Source organism: Trachurus japonicus, chromosome 16 (assembly GCF_045865225.1).
Source record: "Trachurus japonicus isolate A0001 chromosome 16, Traja_1.0".
In the NCBI taxonomy this organism is placed as follows: Eukaryota; Metazoa; Chordata; class Actinopteri; order Carangiformes; family Carangidae; genus Trachurus; species Trachurus japonicus.
This window is the reverse complement of record NC_140922.1, coordinates 28018594-28033777: the sequence shown is the minus strand read 5'-3', so window position 1 is coordinate 28033777 and position 15184 is coordinate 28018594. Positions and strand designations below refer to the sequence as shown.

Here is a 15184-nt window from a genome sequence, read left to right as displayed (position 1 = left end):
CAAAGAGCAACAATCATCCAGGGTCAATTATTCACCACTTGTTTAATCCAATCCATTCATCCATTGTTTAATAATAAATTGGGTTTTTCTTCAGGCGGAGAGTTTTTCCATGACATAACTGTTATTTCCTGTAATTGTCGGGGGTTCAGGAAGAAACCAGTAGAAATCTAAACACCAAACATTAAACATTTCACCTGGAATGAAACAAGTCCTAAAAAATAGTGTGGAAGAGATCAGTGTCAAATACACAGTGTCATGCTTTGTGAAACTTTTATAATCACTGGACAGGATTCATCTCACTGTTCCTGTCCTCTCTGCAAAATCAAAAAGATGTTTTGGCTGCAAAATAATACAAATAAAAAAAGAAAATGGCTCCAAGTTTGTTTCATTTAAACAATTTTTCTCTGTCTGTCCTTGTCTCTTGTCCTTGTCTCTGCTCTAAACGCAGGAAAGTGACTACTTCACCCCCCAGGGAGAGTTCAGAGTGGACAAGGCCGGCTCCCCCACGTTACTCAACTGCCTTATGTACAAAATGTCTTATTACCGCTTTGGAGAGATGCAGGTTTGTCATCTTTCGTCATTCTGCAGAGTAGTAGACAACATGGATTCTCTCCGTCATCTATCACAACTTCATTCATTCATAACTTTATCTTTATGTTCGATCATTTTCTGCTAAAGTTGGACTTCAGGACGCCGCCGGGATTCGATCGGACACGTAACGCCGAGATCGGCAACAAGGACATCAAGCTGAAGCACCTGGAGGAGGCGTTCACCTCGGAGCACTGGCTGGTCCGGATTTACAAGGTCAAAGACCTGGAGAACAGGGACCGACTGGAGCACAAGCTGAGAAGCACTGACACCGTGAAGCAGAAGTACACGTCCAAAAAGGTCAGCGGCTGTTGTTGTTGTTTTCCTCGTCTGCGTGTGTGTTTGTGTGTGTTTAAGGGAAATGTTTTCCCTTTTTTTATGTTGTTGGATCATTTACAACAAACAAAGGAACTCGTCACGCTGCCAGGAAGTCTCCACCACACACACACACACCAGTGAGTGTAGACGGTTTACTCCCTGCAGCTGTTTGTTGTTTATTGTTTCATGCTTTTCAAGTTTATCAAAAACAAAACCTTAAGTGAGAGTTTCAAGCCGCCTGAAACCAAACCGATGACATCACCGTCCGTCCAGCTGCTGCAGCTCTGTGAAGGTGAACGAAAAGAATAAAACATCTGTGTTTCAAATCCAGATGTTGCTGCTGCTCCTCTGCAGCCCGTGAACCTGCCACACGTTCACACACGAGTGGACCAGAACAGATCATCAGTATAAAGAGATGAGACGGGCGCTAACCCCAAAGATGTGGTTCCCGTTGCCTGGCAACCTTGACAGCTGCAGCTCACTCGGCTGATCACAGGCTGGGATGTCGCCACAGAGCAGACCGTCACACTTGGAAACACGAAGTAGATTTAAGATGATTTTTATTTACATTTTCTTCTCCACCACCACCTCGATGCAGTTTTCCAGTTGGATTGAAATGCATTGTGGGATATATTCAGGAGATGATGGGTCTTTAAACTGATATGCATCCATAATATCCAGGTTAACAGGGCAGTTGTGACTTTAGTAGGGACGTAAACACATTTAAATATATCGCTCAGCTGTGAATAAGTTATTATTTATTTAACATTTGCACATCAAACAAGAAACCAAACAGACAGGTTGCATTATGTTGTACATTTAAAAGGGATTTTAAACCCAAACCCCCCTCAATCACAGACATGCAAGTATGGAAAGTATGGAAACATATGGAATTTGATTTTATACATTTCCAGGTCTGGAAAAGTATGGAAAATGGAAACTCTTGTATGAATCAATCAATCAATCAGACTTTATTTATAGAGCACTTTTCATACAAATGAAATGTAGCACAAAGTGCTTTACATCATAAAAGCAGACAAAACAAAGCAAAAATAACCCAAAGTCACGCAACTACACACACACTCATTTATAGAGCTTGAAAGAAGGCAACTGAAATATGGAAATACTGTATATTTATCTTAAAACTTATCTGGGTTTGGTCTTATCTGAAGTTATTTGGGTTAATTATTTTGTATGCGCTGTTGTGCCAAGCTACAATCTCCTGGAAATGATTTGGTGACATAATGGCATACAGATACAAACGATAAATTACACATCTACTTACTCAAATGTCACAAATTATTAGAGTTTTTTTTAACCAAGAAGTCTGGATATTAGAGTCCGGAAACAGTATAAAGAGTTTTGAGATTTCAAATGTGTAGGAACCGTGTGAAAACTGCTCTAACAAACACAGACAGTCAGTCAGTTGTGTCCATGCAGCAGCTGAGGCCACAGGGAACTGAACCCTCAGACTGTCGCCTCCTGCTGGACAACACTGGAACTACACCTCATCTTTTGATTTAGTTTTTTGTGTTGTGATTTGTCGGCACAGCTCCAGACTTTACTCACTGGACGAGACGTGTCTGATATTAATGTTGATTTTACTGACCTGTGTGTGTGTGTGTGTGTGTGTGTGTGCTGGTTTGTCCCTCTGCAGACCGCCAAGAGGAAGCGGGGGTACATCAAGAACAAGCTGTCCTATAAGAAGGGCAAGAAACTGACCACGAGGTCTTTATAGAAACACCCCCACCACCCCCGACACCGACACCAACTACAACAACAACTACAACAACAACAACAACAGAGGCACATTGTGGACGGGAGAGAGGAAAAATCCTAAACACAGAACTTTCAACAACAAACACACACACACATACACACAAACATACACAGCAACAGTCAAAAATCCATCTATCAAGATGAAGCAGGAACAAAAGAGTGTGAGTCCATCATGTAGGAGAAAGCCTTTAACCCCCCACGACGAGCAGGGTGAAGACGGGAGACACCGCCACCCCCCCTCTATCCCCCCACACTGGTTTCAACCTGAGGAACTGTGACCTTTTCTTTTCTTTTTTTTTTGATTTTGCTTTTGCTTTTTGTACTTGAAGATGCTGTGAGTGACAGAGAGAGAGATGACGCGTCTTTAAATCCAGGGACTTAGATCGGAGGCTGCTCTATGCATCGTTCAGACACACAACAACAGACACAGACACACAATGCAACACTGTTTCACCGTGACGACATACAACACACAACACAGTCAGAGCTGAACCGAGACAAAGAAGTGATTGTAGGATGATGTCTGTGTGTTTTTCTTCTTGTTTTGGTTTTGTTTATTTGCTCCCTGCTGCTTCTTTAGTCCCAACCAGCTGCCATCCAGTGGTTTGAATCCATAGCTCACAGGCGACGAGTACCGTAGTCTCTGTTCTCACGTATTTAATTTCCTTCTTTACGTTTACTCCTCGGTCTCCATTACCAACAGAGAAAAAAAATGCATGTAACACATAAATGTGCCAACGAAGAGAAGAAGCCTCTTCCGACCTCATACCGCTGCACTGACGGGATGTGAGAGTTAGTTTAGATCCAGACTGCGTCGGGCTGCTGAAAAGATTTTGATTCCTGCTTTGTTAAAAACTTGGATTTGATTTTTTTCATAGTTTGGTCTGTTTACAATCTGCCGCATGCTTCCTGCCGCCGGGGGGTTCCCACATCTCAACGAAGTACAGTCAGTGTTATTACAGACTTAGGTTGAAGTGTTCTCATGTTTTCACAACTCTCCTCTCAAACCAGATTTCAGGTTTACTCTCTTCCAGTTACCAGGGATCTTCCAGTAATAAATAAATAAATATATATAGTATATATACAGATAGAACAAAACAAACCACAGCAGCCGAAGCTGAAATAATCCTCCAGGCTTTTATTTTGAAGTACGGGTCAAACAGGAAGTTCATCTCCAGTCTGTGACACAGACTTCAAAACCAAAACTACCTTTTAGTGTGGGTTTAGTCTTTTAGTTGTTTTCAAACTTTTTAATAAGTTTCTCCATCGAAGATGTTATCCAGATGTTTCCAGTGGCTGAGCAGTAAACACATCTGTGGTCCCCAAGATTTCTCACTAGTTAAAATAGAAAAAAATCAAAACTATGAAAATGACAACCGATTTCTAATAAACCAGAATTATTTTTGTGTAAATGATTCTTTAAGTGTAACATCCGTTTATTATTGAACCTAAGCTGGACGTCCAGCTGCAGCTCAGTGGGTAGAACAGGAATTCACCCTTTTTTGGGAGGTCGATGGTGATAAAACCAACGAGCAGGATGATGTCGCTTCTTCTCCTTTTCTTTCACAGCTCCTCTGGGGACTTTCAGAGCATCACACTCTGGGATTTTTCTTTCTTTTTTTCCTAATTGGCTGAATTTCTACTGTTTTAATAATAATAATAATAATCTGTAGTTTCTGTTATGCATCCAGTGACACAACGTTTGTCGGCAGTTGTTTGTTTCTGTAAAAAAAAACCGACCCTCTCTATTACTGAATCCACCTTTATTCTGTTTCTTGAAGATGTTCTAATAAACATATCCATCCTGCATGAGCTGGCTTTGAGTCTGTTGTGAGCCTCAGATAGAAGAATAAGACGACGAAGAAGAGCGGCGGTTGGAGGACTGTGTCGGCACTTTAAGAGAAGAAATTAAAGCTCCACACAGTTGGTTTATTTATTACATGGACACTGGAGGATGTGATGTGAACTGAAGTGATGGGGGGAGGGGAAGGGAGGGGAGGGGAGGGGAGGGGGCATCCTATCGCAATGTGCAAGGATTTTTGTTTTATGTTTGATTTTCGAGGTTTTTTTTTTTGTTCCATCAATTGTAACGGTCTCGATGCAGGTATGAGAATGAAACATGCCTTTTTGAATAAAGGGGTTGAAGTAACTCTGTGTTTTCGTTTTTCTTTCCCACACAGCTGCATGGTTTTCAGTATCGGTTAATAACTCTCACTGCCCCGCCTAATGATGCAAATGAGCATGATGTGGGACTTTCATACAGTAGAAACAGGCGCATCTCAATAATGGGATATCATAGAAAAAAACTAATTTAGATACATTACACAAAGACTGAAATGTTTCATGTCTTTTATTTATTTTAATTGTAATGATTATGGCTTACATTTAATGAAAACTGAAAATTCAGTATCTCACAAAATTATAATATTCTGAAAAAGTTCACTATTCTACTTTGTTGAGATGCACCTGTTTAAAGTTGCATGGGCAAAATACACTTTTTTCAGATAATGCCCCAGTTTCTCCCTGAAAATCATTACAACGCCAAATGTTTTGGTTTTTTTAAAGGTGTATTTCTTTTAGATTGCACTGGAACAACACAAAAAAGAAAAAAAAACTGAGGACTAAAGTAAAATCTGATGTTTTATTTTACACACACACAACTCCAAAAATGAACTAGAGAAAATAATTGGCACCTTTTCAAAACTTCATCAATAAATCATTGGATTTCAAGCATGTGATGCCCCTTTAATTTTTATTTTTACTCTGCTGGCAATATATGAATCACACTTGTGACCAATTATTTTGTCCAGTTCATTTTTTTGGAGTTGTGTTTGTTATTTCGTGGTGTTCCATTGCAAACCAAAAGAAATACACTTCTGAAAACCAAAACGTTGGTACTTGCTGTGATTTTCAGGGAGAAAAAGGAGTGTTATCTGAAATAAAAGTGCAAGGGTGCCAATATTTATTTGGTCATGACTGTAACTCCATAGAAAATATTAGAAACCAGAGAGAAACAGCTGCTCTCTGTTAATATTAAAGAGTATTTCTTGATTAAATCTGTACAAAACTAACATGTAAAATGCCTCTAAATACACTGAATATAATCTAAAATGTCTCGTTACGACACAGAAACACAAGCCACGTAAAATGATGTTTATTTCAAATGTTACAGCCGTAGTCATTCTCTAAAAACTCGACACAATAAAAACAAATTCACACGTTTAAAAAAATATCACCCCATTGCATTGACAACAATGCATTGTTGCTACATAAACTGTTGCAGCTCCTTAGTCGAAGCTAGAACATATTCATACATCCAATGCATCACCGAATGTATTTCTGATTCTACGACGAGCACTTCCACACGACTCGCGAACAAACGTTACAGCTCGGACAACAGAGATGAACACAAATGAGTCAACAGGAGGGTTCGAACACAAAGGAACTGTATGTATGTGTGTGTGTGTGTGTGTGTGTGTGTGTGAGGCAGGTGTGTTATAGTCCGTACAGCAGGAGGGAGAAGAGTCTGTCAGCTGCTCTGATGGTAAAGATGGTTTCAGTCTTCCTTTAAGAGAAAGGCACCAGGAGAGTTGTTATCAAAACAGATGTCAATATTAGTTTTTTGTTTTTTTTCCAAAAGTAAAATTAAAAAAAGGTTCTTTTTTGTTTTTATTTTTTTTGCTCAGCTTGTTTGCTTTTTTAAAAACTAGGTGAACTAATCCCAACCACACGCTGTTGGTGCCTAATTCACATTACACATTGTGTGAAGAGCAGCTTTAATAAATCTGCTCTGGTGTTTTTCTATTCGCCCTCTGATCTTTAACTACTAATCACCTAAACGTTGTATAGAAATGTTAAATTTGAAGCTAACCTTATTGTGTATCTCATTAAATGTCCCAAATTTGAGGAGCAGCTGTTAAGTTTGAGGTAGGTGAACCATCACAGTCAATGTTACTTCACCTTCTTATGGAGACACATGTTAACCTCTGTTGGTACATTCACTGTGTGTGTTCACTATACATTTACAATATTCACTTGTACTCCGTTTATCCTTTGGGATTTGATTTTCAGAATACATAGCTGAAGGATTTGTTGTTTAATAAAGTTATGGTGTTTATTATATTTAAGAAAAGGTGAATTGAGTGACAGTTTGAGTCATATAAATCCATTTAGATACGACCAAGGAGACACAAGAGTCTGCTGTGTCTTCTAATATCACATCAAAGTGTCTGTAAAAATAAATAATAATAATAAATGTATCACTGTCTGATTATTTTGATGTTTAAACAACGATAATCTGTGATTTATTTAATCCCATTACTGACCAATTGACCGATACTGGTCAGAAAAAAACAAAAAACAAAAAAAAAATCACAAATTTCCCTCTAACCATTCATCCACAGCTGTTTCTGTCAGACACATGGATGTCCGAGTGTCCCTGAATGCACCACGTGGAGCTGAAAACTGTTCCTGCCTGTGACTGTTCTCCCACACAACTTTGATTTTTAAATAAAAAAGGGTCGGGGGGGGTTGAGTAGTTCCTGGTGTTGTGTTTGTGATTTGCATCTCTACAAGTTTCTCTTGTACTTACATGGAAGCAGTAAATTCAAAAACAGTCTATGTGTAGTAGTCAGTGGGCGGAGATGTGTGGGGGGGAAAAAAACACCGGACTGTCCTTTAAAACAAACTGGATGGGCTGAAGGATAATGGGTGGGTGGGTGGGCTGCACACAGTGGGATGAACTCAGGACAGTATCTGCTCATTCCAATGTTATCTATCAATAATCGATCGATCGCCACTTTGGCCCCATTGACTCATCTGTTAGGTGAGCTAATGAGAAGCGTCATGAACCTCCGGTCGCTCAGTCCTCCTCGTTCTCCTCGTCCCCTCCGAACGACAGGAGGCTGTTGTTCTTTACTTTCTTTCCAGACTTCACCTCCTTCTCTTTCTTCTTCTTCTCCTTCTCCTCCCCCTCCTCACCCCCCTCCTTCTCCTTCTCCTCCTCCTCTTCCTCCTCCTCCTTCGCCTTCTCCTTCTTTTCTTTGTCGCTCTTCTTCTTTTTGCTGGTGCTGGCGGTGATCCTGAACTGGTCGGAGGACGAGCGCTTGGCCGGTTTCTTGAAAATTATCTTGTCATCGGGAGACGGTCCGTCATCTGCAGACACAACGGACAGAGGTCAGTCCAGAAAAAACCTCAACAACAAACATCAACATTTTATATGAATTATACATAAAACTGGGTCAGAGGAGGGAATATATTTAGTTTATTCAGGGTTCCTACACAATTGAAATTTCCAAATTCCATACTTTTTCCAGACCCTAATTTCCAGACTTCTCGGTAAAAAAAAATCAAATAATTTGTGATTTTTAAGTAAATAGACGTGCATAATATTTAAAAAAATGCCTGCAATTTATCATTTCTTTTCATTATTCTGAATGGGTATGCCATTATGCAACCAAATAATTTCCAGGAGATTGTAGCTAGATACAATAGCACAAAATAATTAACCCAAATAACTTCAGATAAGACCAAACCAAGATAAGATAAATAAAATAAATATATTTCCATACAATAGTTTCCATTTTCCATACTTTTACTGACCTGGAAATGTATAAAATCAAATTCCATACTTTCCATACTTGCGTAGGAACCCTGTTTATTATTACTTTGCCTTGTGTTTGTGGTTCCTATCTGCGTGTTTTCTTTCAATAAATACGTTCTTACTGATGGATTTTCTTCAATAGAGCCGACAACTGCATGTCGGTTTATCTCACCAGCAGAGCAGCCAACATGAGTCTATTGTTAGACTCACATTTTGATACTTGTTGTGACGTGGAAATACCCAGTCATCAGATTTCCAAACTGTCAGGTGATAAAACTCAGTGATAAAATCCTCCTGTCGTTCAGCTGAGGGCTCTGTCAGTCAGTCTGTGGCTCAGTAGAGAGGAGGGAGGTTGTAGCAGCTCCAGACTCAGTAAATGGGAGCACGCTGCTCAGGATCTAACGCAGGTAACGGATGGACTATGCATCCTTTACAGCTGTGATGATGCTTCAAAGTACACACAATAAACTAATATAGTTTTGAAAATCATTCTGCATCGGGGCGTTGTTTAGCTCGCTGGGTAGAGCAGCAGACGCCTCCATTTGCAGAGGCTATAGTTCTTTGCCGCAGCGGGCCCCAGTTCAATTTCACCTGTGGCACTTTGCTGCATGTCTCTGTCTGTTCCATTAAATTTCCTGTCTTTCTACAGCTGTCCTGTCGATTAAAGGCCTAAGCCTCCAAATAACTTTTGTATACGGTGGGTAAAATAAGTACTGAACATGTCAATAGACTTGCATGGTGAGCAGCGTAGAGGCCATGGTGGTTAAATGCATTACTCATTGTTTTTTTTCAATGTACCTGCTAATTGCAGGTCCCTCTCAATCTCTCTGTCCTTGGCTTTTGGACGACTCTTCTTAGTTTTATTTTGACTCTGTCAGAAAACTTGTGAAGACCTGGTCGTGGCCAGAGGTGAAATGTTGTTCTTTTATATTTTTAGTTCTGGATAACGGCACTAACGGATAAAATGGTGCATTCAGACACATCTGTAACTGATGCATCAGGATGTTCTGCAACATCAGTTTCTGAAGGTCTTGCCTCTTGTGTGACACCTTGGTGATGAGAAACCTTTTCATAGGCGTCAACTGGACTAAAGCAGCTGATATTACTTTGCACTGACAGGATGACTTTGTAAATACTGACAGACTCCAGTTGCTTTCTTGTCTTTCCAAACCTTTTTGCACCTCCTCCTTTTCTTTGTGTGTTCAATACTTATTGCCTGTGTCGTTTCACTCTATTACACATAATTTAATTTGTGTGGACATACTACGTGTTAGGATTTCTTTGTATTTGTGCATAACCTTGGTTGTTGACAACATCTGGTGAAAATGTCATGTCAACAGCTCTATTAGAAATATATTTTCTGAGAAAAATGTTGTTCAATATTTCTTAATCTTTTTGCACAAGGGCTTTACATTCAAGTACCTGCAGCCAATAAGCAGAGATTGTATTAGAGGCTTCTCACACGTGAAGTGATAAATGTTAAGATGAAAAACTCGTCTTGCCTTTCTTCGCATCAGATCCCGTGTGTGTTTTGTCCTTGATCTTCTTCACCTCCTCCTCGGTCAGGTCTCCGCTCTTCAGCACCACGACCTGAGGCAGCTCGTCCTCGCGGTCGCTGCCGCTGTCATCGTCCAGTGTTGGCATCACGTGACGCTGAGAGGGGAATCAGGAACCGAGACAAAACAGGTTTTCTTTACCAGACACCCAGCCTACGAATAAAATAACCCAGTTTAAAAAAAAAAAAAAAAAAAAAAATAGTGTTATTCTCTTTGCTGGATGCGTTTCAAAGAATAAACCAATGCGGAAGTTGTGCTTTATTATGTCAAACTTACTGTATCAGCAGACGTTGACTAATAATAAAACACAGTGATATAATAATAAATAACTCCGTGAAAACAGCACACACACAGTGATAATTAAAGATGCCGGATGAGCCAGTGATATCCGTGATGGTTAGTCGACCCCCCACATACCTTTGTATCCACAGTGGGCCCTTCTTTGTATCCCACATCGTTTTTAAACTTCTTGAGGAAGGACGGCTCCGCTGGTTTCACCCACGACACTCCGCTGGCCTTGTTCTTGTTCATCGCAAGGCAGGAAAACACGAAAAGGTTTTTATGGTTTTGTTTTGGTTTGGTTTTCTTTCTCAAATGGAAACAGACTTATTGATATTTCGATTAGCGCTGGCTGCAGTGTGGTTTGGTTTCCTCCGCTAATAGAGAACAAACAGAAACCCTCCCACTTTGTGATCTTCCGGTTGTGTGGTGTCGTAAACTGTCGCGAGCCGTCGTAAATCCGAATCCAGCCAATCAGCGCACGTCCTCCTTCGAATTAGCATGCATTAGCAGAATAGCGGCGTTTCATGGGTAAAAATCCCCCTTTCTAAGGAAAACAGCTAGATGTTAGCATTTGTCACTTTAGTACTGGTGTATAATAGATAATATAGTTGCAGAAACTTGAATTAAACGTGTGACTTTTGTATTTATTTTAGCCGGTTTAGCTCCATTCTTTGAGTGCTATGGTCTATGGTGCTATCTCGCTACAGCGCCCTCTAGGTGCACTGCAGCGCAGTTGCAGTAGTCGGAAGTGGACAGGTTTTTTTTCCACACAGACGGTGTTTGGGTTTTACTTTAGTTAGTTTCTCTGTAAAAGAAAAGAAAAGAAGACAAACAAAAAACACGATGTTGTCGGGCTCTTTTTACGCGTTAGTCGCCGGGGTTTTGAGTGCGCTCGGCTCTTTCTCCGCCAAACTGTCGCTCGGTGCAGACTACATCAGAGAGATGTGTGGAAGTTGGACAGGAGCAACAACACAGTGCGACTTGGTGAGAGAGACACACACACCTGGTTGTTATCGCTTTAGAAATGCATGAATTTGGGGGATATATTCTTCAGTTATATATATATATAATAAGCCTACATTGCATGGTTATACCTAGAGCCACTGTCTATCTATTGAATGGATGTAAACAAGGAACCCGGAAGTTCATTCAAACTCATATCCCTGAGCTCTACCAGTCATTTAAGAACAATCCTATTGTTTTTATATATAAAACTCAGCCTCCTGTTCAATATAAAGTGCTAAATTATGATTTACTGAGCTTTCACATTCTTTAAACATACATTAAATTCCTATTTGTTTGTATTAAAGTAAGATTTTAGTGTATAGTTGTTTTCATATGGCATTGCAAGGAAAGGCATGTGAGTAATTGTGTGTAATTCACAATATCGAGGAGTTGACTCATAACTTTATTGGCTGCACCTCGACTTTTCCCATGATTCCTGTCAAAAAAACAACAACAAAAAAAACCATTTGATTTGTGATAAAGCAGATATTCAAATTACTCTTCAAAACAACAACTAAAATTGAAGGAAGCACTCCAAACCAGATGTTAACCAGCCTGAACACCTGTAAGAGATTGTAAACTTCTGATCCGTCTGCTGTTTCCAGCTCCACATCCCCCTGCGGCTGCTGTGTGGCGCCCTGATGATCACCTGTAACACCGTCATGTGGACCTTCTTCTCCAAGGCTCTGCAGCACTGCTCCTCCTCGGCCAGAGCCACCGTCACCACCACTGCATCCAACTTCGTCTTCTCAGTGAGTGTCTCTAAAGTGTCCTATGACGTCCTTGCACATAAAAAAAAAGTTGTAATGAAAGCATTCACCTTCATGCCTTCTTTGTGTGTGTTTTTCCAGGCCGTCATTGGGAGGGTGATTTTTGGAGAGACCCACGAAGCTCTCTGGTGGGTCGGCATCTGTCTCACGCTGTGTGGCCTACTGGTGCTTCACAGATCCACGACTCAGACCCTCACACAGGAGGAGGACAAGAAGGAAAAGTGATATACTATGTGGTTGCTGCTACAAGTGTGCAGCCTCAGCTCCTCAGGGCCTGTCCCATTTCTCCACACTCGGCTCAGTGCGCTTGGCTACGCACACACACTTTGGTGACGTTTTGCTGGTGGAACGTACATTTGCAAATAGTGTGCAAGCCTGTATTGAGTGGCCAAGCGCGTGGGGATATTCAAAAGCAATCAGGATATACTAGACAAGTGAAGCCTGTCATCATCTGAGTGCCATTGTGCACACTAGCACAACTCCGACACACACAGCACAGCAACAGTTTTAATAAACAATGCTGCTGGATCACAGTCTCATCTACTCCAAAAGTGTCTCTATGCGCAAGATTCAAATCCTGAATGTGTAAGCCCAACTATGTAAGAAAAAAACACATCGGATTAAACAGAGTGTGATGAAAAATATTCACATAAGTTATAATCAATAGAGAAAATTCATGATGATGATGATCATGATAACAGGTCAGAAATGATCAGATGTAAAAGTAAACGAAGCCTAAAGAAAACAAAACTGAAACTGAAAAATATGAGACAAAAGTATATAAAATATATGAGACTAAAAAGTCATAATTATGAGATAGAAAGTCCATTTATTTTATTGAAATTCATTCAGTGGTATTTCCTAAACGTGGCATGTGGCTCCCGGTGACGGCAGACTTCACCAGCTAGTGCATTGTGGGATTTTTACTTGGCCAAATACCGCTCCGATGCGGTCTTACCGTACGTGTGGGTAAAGTGCAAATCAAGCGCGCTGCACTTTTGGTCGTTGGAGAAATGGGACACACTTGCGCACACCAAGTGCCCAAGTGTGTACCGTATGTGTGATCGAGTGTGGATATTGGGACAGGCCCTCCGTCTCGGTCACAACAAACTGTGGCGAGACTCCCTCAGAGACACGTCATGTGATCTCAGGCTGCTGGAAGAAACGATGCCTTAAAAAAGAGGTCACTGAGTGTTTTAATACCAGGTGCAGTTTAAACAGAGGAAAATGTTGCACAGAGCCGACAGCACATTCAGTCCCGTGTGCAGAGTAATGTGTCCCCTGCTGCTGTGGACACTTTTCTTGTTGGCCTACAGAGACGACCTGGTCACTGGCATTAGCAGGTTTGTGGGTCAATGCAATTAAGCCTCCACCAGGGCAAAATGAAGCTTATTTTTGAACTATGCAATGTATAAAATAACATTTTTGTTGAGATGGAAGTTATAGATTAACAGCCATAACTTCACAAATGACATGTTTTTGTTTATAGGTAATTATGTCATGGGGGGGGAACAAAGTGTAACTGTTTTATTTTTACTTTGCAAAACTACTACTGATCCATTCCTCAGCACTGATGAGAGGAAGCTTCAACAGGGTGAGATAGAAACTGACAGATCAAAACCTCTTAGTGGATGTACGAGTGCTTTTATCAAGTATTTTTGGAAGCGTTTTCAGAAAATGTGCATCAGAGATGAACTAAAAGTGTTTAAAAGAGTTTGGTCCTTTGATGCGAGGACGTGTGCTTCAATAGACACATCTTCCAAAAACACAGTAAACACACATTTACACAAAAAGACTGCAGGCTGTAGACTACACTCCAAATTATCAGATTCTGAAAGCAGACAGCTCTGTAGACACAGTGTGGGTACTTATATAAGTGTGTCAGTCTCCTCTTTCTCAACCCTGCTGCTCTGTACTCAGGTTGTATCAACTTGTATTGAAGACAAATACACTAACGAAGCCTTAAGACAATGTAATGTTTTCTCCAATAGTGAGTATGAAGACATTCCTCAGTTACTGTCTCGTACCTCATGTTCCCTGCTTGATGCTCATTTACTTTGGAAAACAGTGATGCTGAAAGTTGTTGTGATAAAAAAAAGATGTAATCACAGAAACTCTGCACTAATATTGTGAACATATGATGTGATGCACATGTTGGACCATCTTGTTGAATTAAAGGAATTGTTTAAAATATTGGGAAATGCTCTTATTCACAAAATTAGATGATCGACTCCACACTGCCTTGTTAATGTCAGGCTACAACAAACATCTGGCTGAGCAGAACAACTGGAAGCAGAGAAAACAGTTTGGTTCTGTCCTGAACAAAAATGAAAACTTCTAGTTTTTGTTCTAAGTTCACAGACTGTAGTATCATGTAATTATTGTACAGGTAAAGGTTTTTTTTACTGAGTATTTTCCTATTTTCAGACCAGGTAAATAATCTTGATATAAATTCTGATGTGTGATTAACAGGGAAATGAATTGTTGGGAACGTTTCCTCCTCCATCTTCTCATTCCCTGAGTTCCTTGTGGTGAGTTTAGTTTGATGTGTGAGCACACACAGAGAGTAGAGTTACTGTTGATGTACCAGCACAAACACCTGCATTCAGTATCTGGGTTACGTTGTTGTACTCGTATCACTCTACCCTTAGAAAATTCAGGGCAGCTGTAAAAACCCTTGAGGTCTAAATCTGTGCAGACAGGTTTGTAGAAAATCAACACAATTATTTTTTCAAGGCCCAAACTCTTGTAGACGATGTTATTTGTAACATACAGTTCATACGAACCATCGATTTATTTTAGAATTCAAAAATGAAAAACAACAGTGACTTGTTGAAATAATGTAAACATGATATTAAAAAAAAAACTTGCGTGGCCCCGTGACATCCAGCACCCATTTACAGTTTAAAAGCCCTTGTTGAGCAGCCGCTCTCCAGCTCACTCATTACACAGCAATCTCGAAAATAACAGGAAGTCGGGCAGGTACCATCTGTTTTCCACAGGAGGGACGATGAGGATGGAAATGGCGACTGCAGTCAGACACAGGTCACAGGATAAAGACTGGACAGTAAACAGAATGTGTCATGCTTAAACATTTGTTCATAAAAGAAGGATTAAGATTAAGGCACGAGGTGAATTAAAGTCCTCAGAGAAAGGCAGCAGAGTACAGTCACTGTGCTAAATCAGCCAGCTCCGAGTCCTCTCAGCTCCTTCACTTCACTAGATAGTTCTATAATATACTGATTTAAAGGGATAGTTCAACATTTTGGCAAATCGGCCCATTG

At 40.4% G+C, this 15184-nt stretch overlaps 3 protein-coding genes across 3 annotated transcripts in view; 2 read left to right on the top strand and 1 right to left on the bottom strand.

Moving 5' to 3' along the window:
• LOC146972562 (dolichyl-diphosphooligosaccharide--protein glycosyltransferase subunit STT3B-like) overlaps window positions 1–4834 on the top strand; it is a 38980-nt gene extending 34146 nt beyond the window's left edge. The window contains exons 14-16 of the mRNA XM_085802962.1: window positions 449–562; window positions 679–888; window positions 2564–4834. Coding sequence (XP_085659088.1) covers window positions 449–562; window positions 679–888; window positions 2564–2644 — 405 coding nt within the window. The 3' untranslated portion in view covers window positions 2645–4834. The remainder of the gene's footprint in view (window positions 1–448; window positions 563–678; window positions 889–2563) is intronic.
• A 990-nt stretch (window positions 4835–5824) lies between these two features.
• On the bottom strand, window positions 5825–10536 carry kiaa1143 (KIAA1143 ortholog). Its single transcript, XM_085802974.1, has 3 exons — window positions 10261–10536; window positions 9790–9940; window positions 5825–7839 (listed from the first exon to the last, which is right to left on the bottom strand). Exons 1-3 carry the CDS (start codon window positions 10372–10374, stop codon window positions 7547–7549), a joined length of 558 nt encoding a protein of 185 aa, XP_085659100.1. The 5' UTR covers window positions 10375–10536; the 3' UTR covers window positions 5825–7546.
• A 325-nt stretch (window positions 10537–10861) lies between these two features.
• Window positions 10862–13888, top strand: LOC146972560 (transmembrane protein 42-like). Its single transcript, XM_085802950.1, has 3 exons — window positions 10862–11109; window positions 11736–11882; window positions 11982–13888. Exons 1-3 carry the CDS (start codon window positions 10969–10971, stop codon window positions 12123–12125), a joined length of 432 nt encoding a protein of 143 aa, XP_085659076.1. The 5' UTR covers window positions 10862–10968; the 3' UTR covers window positions 12126–13888.
• Window positions 13889–15184: the final 1296 nt, after the last annotated feature.